The sequence below is a fragment of the Somniosus microcephalus genome, chromosome 2 (genome assembly GCF_052327205.1).
Source record: "Somniosus microcephalus isolate GS21.2 chromosome 2, FLI_Smic_1.0, whole genome shotgun sequence".
NCBI classification, from domain to species: domain Eukaryota; kingdom Metazoa; phylum Chordata; class Chondrichthyes; order Squaliformes; family Somniosidae; genus Somniosus; species Somniosus microcephalus.
In genome coordinates, this window is record NC_140988.1 from 102,225,574 (window position 1) to 102,238,059 (window position 12,486).

Sequence of the window (12,486 nt, forward strand, 5' to 3'; positions counted from 1 at the left end):
GATTACATTTGCGATAAGTGTTTGCTGCTAGAGGAACTCAGGTTCTGTGTTAAAGAGCTTGAGACCGAGCTTCAGACACTGCAACACATCAGTGAGGGGGAGAAGTTCCTGGACTTTATGTTTCAGGAGGTAGTCACACCTATGAAATTAATTAATGCAGATGTAGTCTGTGGTCAGGGACAGGACGGTGTGACTACGAGTGAGGCAGGTACAGGGATCCAGGAGGTAGTGTTGAAGGAGCCGCAGCCCTTGCTCTTGTCAAACAGGTTCGAGGTTCTTACTCCCTGTGAGGACGGGAGCAGGGACTGCAGGGAGGATGTGCAACCTGGCCACAGCACCGTGGAACAGGGGGCCATTCAAGTGGGGGGAGTAAAAAGAAATGTTGTAGTGGTAGGGGATAGTATCATTAGGGGGATAGATAGGGTTCTCTGCAGTCAAGAGCGGGAGTCCCGAAGGCTGTGTTGCCTGCCCGGTGCCAGGGTTAAGGACATCTCTTCTGGGCTGGAAAGAAACTTGGAGTGGGAGGGGGAGGATCCAGTTGTCGTGGTCCATGTTGGTACAAACGACGTAGATAGGACAAGGAAGAAGGTTCTGTTAAAGGAGTATGAGCTGCTAGGGGTCAAATTAAAAAACAGAACCTCAAGGGTAATAATCTCTGGATTATTACCTGAGCCACGAGCGAATTTGGCTAGGATAAACAAAATTAAAGAGTTAAATGCATGGCTCAAAGACTGGTGTGGAAAAAATGGGTTTGGCTTCTTGGGACACTGGCACCTGTACTGGGACAGGAGGGAGCTGTTCCGTTGGGACGGACTTCACTTGGCCAGTGCTGGGACTAGAGTCCTGGCGAATCATATAACTAGGGCTGTAGAGAGGGCTTTAAACTAATTAGTGGGGGGGGGGGGAGGTTTCTAGAGAGCAAATAATAAAAATGACAACGGAGAAGGTCATAGACTTAGGTAGCAGCGGGGGAATTAAAAAAGAGCGTGTCAGGAAGGGACAGAAGGTATGGAGTAAAAGGTAAAGTAGTAAAAGGGGAAAAAACAGGAACTAAGTGTCACAAAACATATTTGAAAGTTCTTTATCTGAATGCACATAGCATTCGTAACAAAATGGGTGAGTTAACGGCACAAATAACAATATATGGGTATGATGATCTTGTGGCCATTACAGAAACATGGCTGCAGGGTGACCATGACTGGGAATTAAACATACCAGGTTATTTAACAATCAGGAAGGACAGCCAGGAAGGAAGGGGAGGTGGGGTGGCTATGTTAATAAAGGAAGGAATCACTATAATAGAGAAATGATATTGGGTCAAAGGAGCAGGATAGTGAAACAGTTTGGGTGGAGATAAGGAATAATGAGAAAAAAACACTAGTGGGCGTAGTCTATAGGCCTCCGAACAGTTGCAACTCTGTTGGACGGAGTATTAATCAGGAAATAGTTGAGGCTTGTAATAAGGGAACAGCTATAATTATGGGGGATTTTAACTATCATATTAACTGGACAAATCAAATTGGGCAGGGCAGCCTTGAGGATGAGTTCATTGAGTGTATTAGGGATGGGTTTCTTGAGCAGTATGTATCTAAACCGATCAGGGGGCAAGCAACCTTAGATTTGGTCCTGTGTAATGAGACAGGATTAATTCAAAAAGTCCTAGTAAAGGATCCCCTTGGAATGAGTGACCATAACATGGTTGAATTCCATATTCAATTAGAGGGTGAGAAGATTGGATCTCAAACAAGCGTGCTGAGCTTGAATAAAGGAGACTATAAAGGTATGAGAGCGGAATTGATTAGAGTGGACTGGGAAAATAGATTAAAGGGTAAGACGGTACATGATCAGTGGTGTACATTTAAGGAGTTATTTTACAACTTCCAAAAAAAATATATTCTACTGAGGAAAAAAGGGTGTAAAAGAAAAGATAGCCATCCGTGGCTAAGTAAAGTAATTAAGGATAGTATCCGACTAAAAACAAGGGCATATAAGGTAGCCAAATCTAGTGGGAGGACAGAAGATTGGAAAGTCTTTAAAAGACAGCAAAAAACATAACAAAAAGATTGATTAAGAAAGGGAAGATAGATTATGAAAGTAAATTAGCAAAAAATATAAAAACAGATAGCAAAAGTTTCTATAGTTATATAAAAAGAAAAAGGGTGGCTAAAGTAAATGTTGGTCCCTTAGAGGATGAGACCGGGAAATTAATGGTGGGAAACATGGAGATGGCAAAAACGCTGAACAAATATTTTGTATCAGTCTTTACGGTAGAGGACACTAAGAATATCCCAGCACTGGACAAACAGGGGGCTCTGGGGGGGGGGGGGGGGGGGGGGGGGGGGGGAGGAGCTAAATACGATTAAAATCACTAAGGAAGTGGTACTTGGTAAAATAATGGGACTCAAGGCGGATAAATCCCCTGGACCTGATGGCTTTCATCCTAGGGTCGAGGGAAGTGGCGGTAGGGATTGTGGATGCATTGGTAATAATTTTCCAAAACTCCCTGGACTCAGCAAAGGTCCCGGCGGATTGGAAAACTGCTAATGTAACACCCTTATTTAAAAAGGGTAGTAGGCAGAAGGCTGGAAACTATAGACCTGTTAGCCTAACATCTGTGGTTGGTAAAATTTTAGAGTCCATTATTAAGGAGACAGTAACGGGACATTTGGATAAACATAATTTAATAGGACAAACTCAGCATGGTTTTATGAAGGGGAAGTCATGTTTGACAAATTTGCTGGAGTTCTTTGAGGAAGTAACATACAGGGTGGATAAAGGGGAACCAGTGGACGTAGTGTATTTAGACTTCCAAAAGGCATTTGACAAGGTGCCACACAAAAGATTATTACTCAAGATAAAAAAATCACAGGATTGGGGGTAATATTCTGGCATGGATAGAGGATTGGCTATCTAACAGAAAGCAGAGTTGGGCTATCTAACAGAAGCCAGAGACTGGCAATCAGTAACTAGTGGTGTTCCGCAGGGGTCAGTGCTGGGTCCCCAGCTCTTGACAATCTATATTAACAATTTGGAGGAGGGGACCGAGTGTAACATATCAAAGTTTGCAGATGATACTAAGATGGGAGGGAAAGTAGTGAGTGAGAACATAAAAAACCTGCAAAGGGGCATAGACAGGCTAAGTAAGTGGGCAGAGATTTGGCAGATGGAATACAATACTGGAAAGTGTGAGGTTATGCACTTTGGCAGGAAAAAATCATAGAGCAAGTTATTATCTTAATGGCAAGAAACTGGAAAGTACTGTAGTACAAAGGGATCTGGGGGTCCTGGTGCACGAAACTCAAAAAGTTAGTATGCAGGTGCAAGTGATCAAGAAGGCCAATGGAATGTTGGCTTTTATTGCTAGGGGGATAGAATATAAAAACAGGGAGGTATTGCTGCAGTTGTACAAGGTATTGGTGAGACTGCACCTGGAATACTGCATACAGTTTTGGTGTCCATACTTAAGAAAAGACATACTTGCTCTCGAGTCAGTACAAAGAAGGTTCACTCGGTTAATCCCGGGGATGAGGGGATGGACATATGAGGAGAGGTTGAGTAGATTGGGACTCTACTCATTGGAGTTCAGAAGAATGAGAGGCGATCTTATTGAAAGATATAAGATTGTGAAGGGGCTTGATCGGGTGGATGCTCCCAATGATGGGTGAAACTAGGACTAGGGGGCATAATCTTAGAATAAGGGGCTGCTCTTTCAAAACTGAGATGAGAAACTTCTTCACTCAGAGGGTAGTAGGTTTGTGGAATTTGCTGCCCCAGAAAGCTGTGGAAGCTACATCATTAAATAAATTTAAAACAGAAATAGACAGTTTCCTAGAAGTGAAGGGAATTAAGGGTTACGGGGAGCGGGCAGGAAATTGGACATGAGTCTAGGTTCGGAATGGTCATGGCCTTGTGGGTAGCAGAGCGGGCCCAGGGGTCGTGTAGCCTGGTTCTGCTCCTACTTCTTGTGTTCTAATTCTGTGTTAGATTTCAGGAGATGGTTCTATTCCTGTTCATGGCTGGGGTGGAGATCGCCTTTTACAGAAGGTAAGTACTGTAGAAAATATAGGGACAGAGTGATCTCCTGGACGAGTTTTGATCGCCTAGATGGGTCGGAGAGGAATTTCCCGGATTTTTTCTCCCAAATTGGCCATTGGTTTTTTTTCAACTGGTTTTTCGCCTCTCCCGGGAGATCACATGGGTTCAGGTGGGATGGAGAGTGATAGTAGATTTGAGGTTAGGATCAGATCAGCCATGATCTTATTGAATGGTGGAGCAGGCTTGAGGGGCCGATTGGCCCACTCCTGCTCCTATTTCTTAAGTTCTTATGTTCTTAAACTGGACGGTCTGCACCTGGGCAGGACCGGGACCGATGCCCTAGGGGGAGTGTTTGCTAGTGCTGTTGGGGAGGGTTTAAACTAAAATGGCAGGGGGTTGGGAACCTGTGCAGGGAGACAGAGGAAAGGGAAACAAGGATAGAAGCAAAAGACAGGAAGGAGAAAAGCAAAAGTGGCAGTCAGAGAAATCAAGGGTTTAAATCAAATATGGCCACAGTAAATAATTCTAAAAGGTCTAAGAGTGTTAAAAAAACAAGCCTGAAGGCTTTGTGTTTTAATGCGAGGAGCATTTGTAATAAGGTGGATGAATGAGCTGCGCAAATAGATGTAAACGGACATGATATGATTGGGATTACAGAAACATGGCTCCAGGGTGACCAAGGCTGGGAACTCAACATCCAGGGATATTCAATATTCAGGAAAGACAGGCGAAAAGGAGGTGGGGTAGCATTGCTGGTTAAAGAGGAGATTATTAACACAATAGTAAGGAAAGATATTAGCTCGGATGATGTGGAATCTGTATGGGTAGAGTTGAGAAATACCAAGGGGCAGAAAACGGGAGTTGTATTCAGACCCCCAAACAGTAATGCTGAAGCTGGGGATGGCATTAAACAGGAAATTAGAGATGCGAGCAATAAGGGCACAGCAGTTATCATGGGAGACTTTAATCTACATATAGATTGGGCTAACCAAATTAGTAACAACACGGTGGAGGAGAAATTCCTGGAGTGTATACAGGATGGTTTCCTGGACCAATATGTCGAGGAACCAACTAGAGATCAGGCCATCTTAGACTGGGTAATATGTAATGAGAAAGGATTAATTAGCAATTTTGTTGTGCGAGGCCCCTTGGAGCGGAGTGATCATAATATGATCGAATTCTTCATTAAGATGGAGAGTGAAGTATTTGACTCAGAAACTAGGGTCCTGAATTTAAATAAAGGAAACTACGATGGTATGAGGCACGAGTTGTGTAGGATGGATTGGGGAACGTTACTTAAAGGGTTGACAGTGGATAGGCAATGGCAAACATTTAAAGATCGCATTGATGAACTACAGAATTTGTTCATCCCTGTTTGGCATAAAAATAAAACAAAAACGGTGACTCAACCGTGGCTAACAAGGGAAATTAGGGATAGCATAAGATCCAAGGAGAGGACATATAAATTGACCAGAAAAAGCAGCAAACCTGAGGATTGGGAGTTTAGGATTCAGCAAAGGAGGACAAAGGGATTAATTAAGAGGGAGAAAATAGAGTATGAGAGTAAACTTGCAAGGAGCATAAAAACTGACTATAAAAGCATCTATAGATATGTGAAGAGAAAAAGATTGGTGAAGTCAAGCGTAGGTCCCTTGCAGTCAGAATCAGGGGAATTTATAATGGGAAACAAAGAAATGGCAGACCAATTAAATACATACTTTGGTTCTGTCTTCACAAAGGAGGACACAAATAATCTCCCAGAGATGTCAGGGAACATAGGGTCTAATGAGAGGGAGGAACTGAATGAAATCAGTATTTGTAGGGAAATGGTGTCCTGGAAATTGATGGGATTGAACACTGATAAATCCCCAGGGCCTGATAATCTACATCCTAGGGTACTTAAGGAAGTGGCCCTAGAAATAGTAGATGCATTGCTGGTCATCTTCCAAAATTCTATAGACTGGAACAGTTCCCATGGATTGGAGGGTAGCTAATGTTACCCCACTATTCAAAAAAGGTGGTAGAGAGAAAACGGGGAATTATAGACCGGTAAGCCTGACATCGGTAGTGGGGAAAATGCTAGAGTCCATTATAAAAGACGTAATAGCAGAGCACTTGGAAAACAGCGACAGGATTGGACAAATTCAACATGGATTTACAAAAGGTAAATTGTGCTTGACTAATCTACTGGAATTTTTTTTTGAGGATGTAACTGGTAGAATAGATAAGGGAGAACCAGTGGATGTGGTGTATTTGGACTTTCAGAAGGCTTTCGATAAGGTCCCGCATAAGAGACTGGTAGGTAAAGTTAAAGCACATGGGATTGGGGGCAAGGTACTGACTTGGATAGAGAACTGGTTGGCAGACATGAAGCAAAGAGTTGGAATAAACAGGTCTTTCTCCGAGTGGCAGGCAGTGACTAGTGGAGTACCGCAGAGATCATGCTAGGACCCCAGCTATTCACAATATATATTAATGATCTGGACGAGGGAACTAGATGTAATATCTCCAAGTTTGCAGATGACACAAAGCTGGGTGGGCGTGTGTGCTGTGAGGAGGATGCAGAGAAACTCCAGGATGATTTGGACAGGTTGGGCGATTGGGCAGATGCAGTATAATGTGGATAAATGTGAGGTTATCCACTTTGGTGGCGAAAACAGGAAGCCAGATTATCTGAACGGCAATAGATTGGGAGAAGGGGAAGTGCAACGAGACCTGGGTGTCCTTGTGCACCAGTCGCTGAAGGTAAGCATGCAGGTGCAGCAGGTGGTTAAGGCGGCAAATGTTATGTTGGCCTTCATAGCAAGAGGATTAGAGTACAGGAACAAGGATGTCTTGCTGCAGTTATACAGGGCCTTGGTGAGACCACACCTTGAGTATTGTGTGCAGTTTTGGTCACCTTATCTGAGGAAGGATGTTCTTGCCATGGAGGGAGTACAGCGAAGATTCACCAGACTGATACCTGGGATGGCAGGAATGACGTATGAGGAGAGATTGGGTCGATTGGGCTTATACTCGCTGGAGTTTAGAAGAATGAGAGGGGATCTCATTGAAACTTATAAAATTCTAACAGGACTAGACAGACTAAATGCAGGAAGGATGTCCCGGATGGCAGGGGAGTCCAGAACCAGGGGACACAGTCTAAGGATAAGGGGTAAGCCATTTAGGACAGAGATGAGGAGGAATTTCTTCACCCAGAGAGTGGTGAACCTGTGGAATTCTCTACCACAGAAGGCAGTTGAGGCCAATTCATTAAATATATTCAAGGAGTTAGATATATTTCTTAAGGCTAAAGGGATCAAGGGATATGGGGAGAAAGCAGGGACAGGGTACTGAATTTGGATGATCAGCCATGATCTCATTAAATGGCGGAGCAGGCTCAAGGGGCCGAATGGCCTACTCCTGCTCCTATCTTCTATGTTTGTATGTTTTGGAATCTCGTATCAAAATTTACCGTATGCTTCATCAATACTTTATACATCTTTTAATCTATTTATACAAACTACCATGCAGTAGGAAATAATTTCCAAAATTTCAGCTCCTGAATTCTCTTTGAGACAGTACCTTTGGGGTTTTTAGATCGCCACAACGCCAGTTGGTGTCTATTCTGTGCTGTCGGATGTAGGCGCTTTTCCAAGGGCTATGAGCAAAGCCTGGTTTGATCACTTTTCTCCTTTTGATGTATACAGGCTCATCAATTCCTGGAAAAGAAAGATTTTGTTTGCTAAAGATTCTCAAAATAAAAAAATTAACAGTTTGCCTTTTTAAAGAAATAACGTGTTGGCACCAATTCTGCAAATGTGTGTTGGCATATTACTTCATTTAATTCTGTTTTTCTCCCAATATTAAAGAACCCAACCACAGTAAAAATACTGTTATGTTGCAAAGCTGCGAATACCAGCATTAAGATTTCTTTCCATACCCTTACCTTCCTCTTTACATTTCTCTCTCCAAAGTAGGTTGTCTTCAGCCAGTATCCTCCAGTAGCGGCAGGTCTGTGCTGCCTGCAGCAGGTCCTTGGGATCCAGGAATGAGAGAACATACAGCGCCAGCTAAAATACATACAAGTTGAAAAGAACTAGTTATTTTCTTTCTAAAATGGTGAAGGTTCCTCTCTAAAATAGGGGTTGTAAAATTAACAAAGTACAAAATAAACTGAACAAAAGCAGTTGAACAAAAGCAGGACACTTCCGCCCTTATACAACAGGGTTGTGTAAACATTTATTCATTTAGTCTTTACTGTACACACAATTGGGATCAGCAATTCAACGTTCTAAAGTCAGTGGCTTTCATTTGTGTCAACAAAGACTTAACAGAATTCTTGTCATTTGTGTATCACAGCATCGCATTTCAGAAACTAAAACATGAATGCAATTTTGGTTAGCATTTCTTATTAACACCTGAAGTGTTAAACTGCCAATGCTGCATTAAGCAATTAGTAAGAAAATCATCCAACTCTAGAAGGTATGTTTATCAGAGAACCTCACCTCTTTTGGGAGGAGCGATATGAAATCTCGTTGGAACTGGGGTTCTATAACTTGCATCATGTGCTTTACTTGGGTCGGTTCGCAGCTGTCAATTAATTCATCTAATGCAAGTAATCTTTCTGGTCCACTCCAACTCTAAAGAAAAAAATAAACATGCATTTAGTGAAATCATACTTGGATGGTGAAAGTCTGCATGTGTAAACTGAATAAATTCTGTATGTGTGGCAGGGAGTGGGAGGGCGGAGAGAGAAAGGAGGGTGCACTGAAGATGGGCTGTGGGCATATTCTGTCTGTCTTGTTTTTGTGGACACTTCTGCTCTATTTCCACCTGCAATGCAGGAGGCTGTGAACAATTTTCAGGGATGCGTGGGAAAGCATTGAAGATCATTATGACACGAGAAAAGCAGATCAAGCTTTAGCTTTCTTGTTGCTGTTGACCTGAACAAGTGAAAGTAGTCCTGCAGGCAGGAATAGGAAAGTGCGCAGTTAGAGAGACAGAACGATTAAAGAGCATTCCCCACTTCTTTTTTCTGAATATAGCACAGGGAGACTATGATAATGGGCCATCATTTGCTGTGGCAGGGCATCTAAAGGCGTCTGCTGTTAAAGATGCCTTTGCACGTTTATGTTTTTAAAATTGTGTGCCACGTTGATGAATGTGTGAGCTGATAATGGGGCAGTGGGGACATGTTAATTTTCAGTGCCAGGGGTGTTAATTAACATTTATCATGATGTTAAAAGGGTACTTAGACTGAAATGGACAAGACTTAGCTTTCTGTGGTGAGTTTAGTATGTACCTACCAACCACACAAATACAGCAACTTCACGCCGTTCAATGCATTTCAATGGTGAGGCAGTAAGCGAGGTGCCGTTTGCGAAGCTAACGGCGGAACAGTGCATCTCAGACAGTAACTTTTGGATTTCCACGTTTAGCCTCGCATCTGCCCTCACCTGAAGATGCTATAGCATTTGCACATAAATAACTTGAGTGCCATTAGCCTCGGCGTTATTTTGACAGCAAATTAAGGGCCAATGGAGGCAAAGAAAAACATCAGAAGGAATTAGTGTTAGAAAGTGAGAAAATGAAAGCAGTAAAACTAAAGGTCTATAAAGGTCAATAAAACTAAAATGAAAATTAAAAGGTAAAGTGCACTTATAAAATTAAGGTGTAAAAGAAAAACAGCAAACTTAGAGTGATGAAAGAAAGAAAAATTAAACACAGTGAGAGGCCTGCTACAGACCAACGAGTGGACTAAAAGGACAAATGAAAATGAGGGACAGACACTTGCAGTACAAATTAATTTTGGAAATATCTGTATTAAAATCTATTAAATGCAATTTGTATGTATGTTTATAATTAAGTCAATCCGATCATTCAATTAAACTGCTCCAGTTGATACTCAAATATTCTAAATTAACAGCTGCCTACTTTTTCAAGAACTTTTGAAGCTTTATCAGAAAGCTGCTTATGAGCCTATAAACTGATTTCAAAGATTCTCTTCCATGGTTTATTGACACAAAACTGGATGACTGATGATTATGGAGATTCAATATAGAATGTGCAAACAGCACCAATGTATTTATGGGTCCACATAAATCCAAATAAAAGTTCATTTTTCTCAAGGAACAGGTCACAAATCCAATCAACTTTCTCTTCTTTATGACCGGTTTACTGTGTGCTCATGTTTTATGCACTACAGCAAAATCCTTTAAAGGAACAGGTTTTAAACTGACCTAGGTAATCTGCATCTCAAAACAATCCACATAAAATCTAGAATCACTTTTCAAAATAAAGATGAATAGACACCCACTGAAGCTGCACCTTAGTTTAGTTAGTTACAAAGCTGTCTTGGAACTGATGATGGTTATGTTCCCGATTTGAAACTGGAATAATTTTATGCCAAATTTCCCCCCAAATTGCATTCCACAACCACATCTCCCTTCACTAGAATTACAATAGGCTGAAGCAAGCTGTGCTAGGGACTTCTCCTAGCTTAAATGGACATGCAACTTTGCCAGACTGACAAGGCAGTACTGCCACAGAATGTTACCAGCTCTGCTGCCTCCACCCATATATTTAAAGCAGGGAGGTGGCGAGGGAAGCCGAGGAAGGAGTGCTCCAATGGATTTAAAACCCTGGTTAAAAAGTGATAAAACCTTCCAATAGAATGACGATAGATAGATGTGAATGCAAACTTAAGCGTTCAAATCCATGTCATTATTTGACTTATGAAAGCAACATGAAAAATTCTAGGGAAATAAACACTAGATGCAACATTGAAACGATTCAAGGTGAAAAACAAAAGCAACTTGCAATTATAGTGCCTTTAATTAATGTCCCAAGGCGCTTCACAGGACTGTTATAAAACAAAATTTGATACCGAGCCACATAAGGAGAAATTAGGGCTGATGACCAAAAGCTTGGTCAAAGAGGTAAGTTTTAAGGAGTGTCTTAAAGGAGCAAAGAGAGGTAGACAGGCGGAGAGATTTAGGGAGGGAATTCCAGAGCTTAGGGCCTAGGCAGCTGAAGGCACGGCCACCAATGGTTGAGCGATTAAAATCAGGGATGCTCAAGAGGCCAGAATTAGAACAGCGCAGATATCTCGGGGGGTTGTGGGGCTGGAGGAGATTACAGAGATAGGGAGGGGCGAGGCCATGGAGGGATTTGAAAACAAGGATGAGAATTTTAAAATCGAGGCGTTGCTTAACCAGGAGCCAATGTAGGTCAGTGAGCACAGGGGTGATGGGTGAACGGGACTTAGCGCAAGCTGGGAGACGGGCAGTCGCGTTTTGGATGATCTCAACTTTACACAGGGTAGAATGTGGGAGGCCAGCCAGGAGTGCATTGGAATAGTCAAGTCTAAAGGTATCAAGGGCATGGATGAGAGTTTCAACAGCAGATGATCTGAGGCCGGGGGGGGGGGGGGGGGGGGGGGGCGGCGCGTGGAAGGAGGTGGAAACAGGCGGTCTTACTTCTGCCACGGATATGTGGTCGGAAGCTCATTTCGGGGTCAGATATGACACCAAGGTTGCAAACAGTCTGGATCAGCCTCAGACAGATGCTAGGGAGAGGGATGGGGTTGGTGGCTAAGGAACGGAGTTTGTGGTGGGGACTGAAGACAATGGCTTCGATCTTCCCAATATTTAATTGGAGGAAATTTCTATTCATCCAGTACTGGATGTCGGACAAGCTGTCTGACAATTTAGAGACCGTGGAGGGGTCGAGAGAAGCGGTGGTCAGGTAGAGCTGGGTGTCGTCAGCGTACATGTGGAAACTGACGCTCTGTTTTCGGATGATGTTGCCGAGGGTAGCATGTAGATGAGAAATAGGAGGGGGCCAAGAATAGATCCTTGGGGGACACCAGAGGCAACGATGCGGGAGCAGGAAGAGAAACTATTGCAGGTGATTCTCTGGCTACGATTAGATTAATAAGAATGGAACTAGGCGAGTGCAATCCCATCCAGCTGAACGACGGTAGAGTGGTCAATTGTGTCAAAGGCTGCAGACAAGTCAAGGAGGACGAGGAGGGATAGTTTACCTTTGTCACAGTCACAAAGGATGTCATTGGGACTGATAAGAGCCATTTTGGTACTGTGGCAGGGACGGAAACCTGATTGGAGGGATTCAAACGTGGAGTTCCGGGAATGGATTTGGGAGGCGACAACACATTCAAGGACTTGAGAGAAAAGGGAGGTTGGAGATGGGCCATTAGTTTGCAAGGACGGAGGCGGTCAAGAGTTGTTTTTTTTGAGGGGGTTGGTGACGGCAGATTTGAAGGAGAGGGGGACAGTACCTGAGGAGAGAGAACCGTTAACAGCATCAGCTAACATGGGAGCCAGAAAAGGAATTTGGGTGGTCAGCAGTTTAGAAGGGAAAAAGGTCGAGGGAACAGGAAGTGGGTCTCATGGACAAGAGGAGTGCGGAGAGGTCATGAGGGAAGATCGGAGAGAAACTGGAGAAAGA

At 43.1% G+C, this 12,486-nt stretch overlaps 1 protein-coding gene across 11 annotated transcripts in view; it reads right to left on the reverse strand.

Annotated features, from left to right (window-relative positions):
- The window catches only part of fbxw7 (F-box and WD repeat domain containing 7), a 632,150-nt gene that overhangs the window by 16,543 nt on the left and 603,121 nt on the right, over positions 1 to 12,486 (reverse strand). For all 11 annotated transcript variants that reach the window (XM_086011787.1, XM_086011771.1, XM_086011760.1 and 8 more), the window contains 3 exons: positions 8,523 to 8,657; positions 7,964 to 8,087; positions 7,600 to 7,736 (listed from right to left, as the gene is read on the reverse strand). In XM_086011787.1, the coding sequence (XP_085867913.1) occupies positions 7,600 to 7,736; positions 7,964 to 8,087; positions 8,523 to 8,657 (396 nt within the window). The remainder of the gene's footprint in view (positions 1 to 7,599; positions 7,737 to 7,963; positions 8,088 to 8,522; positions 8,658 to 12,486) is intronic.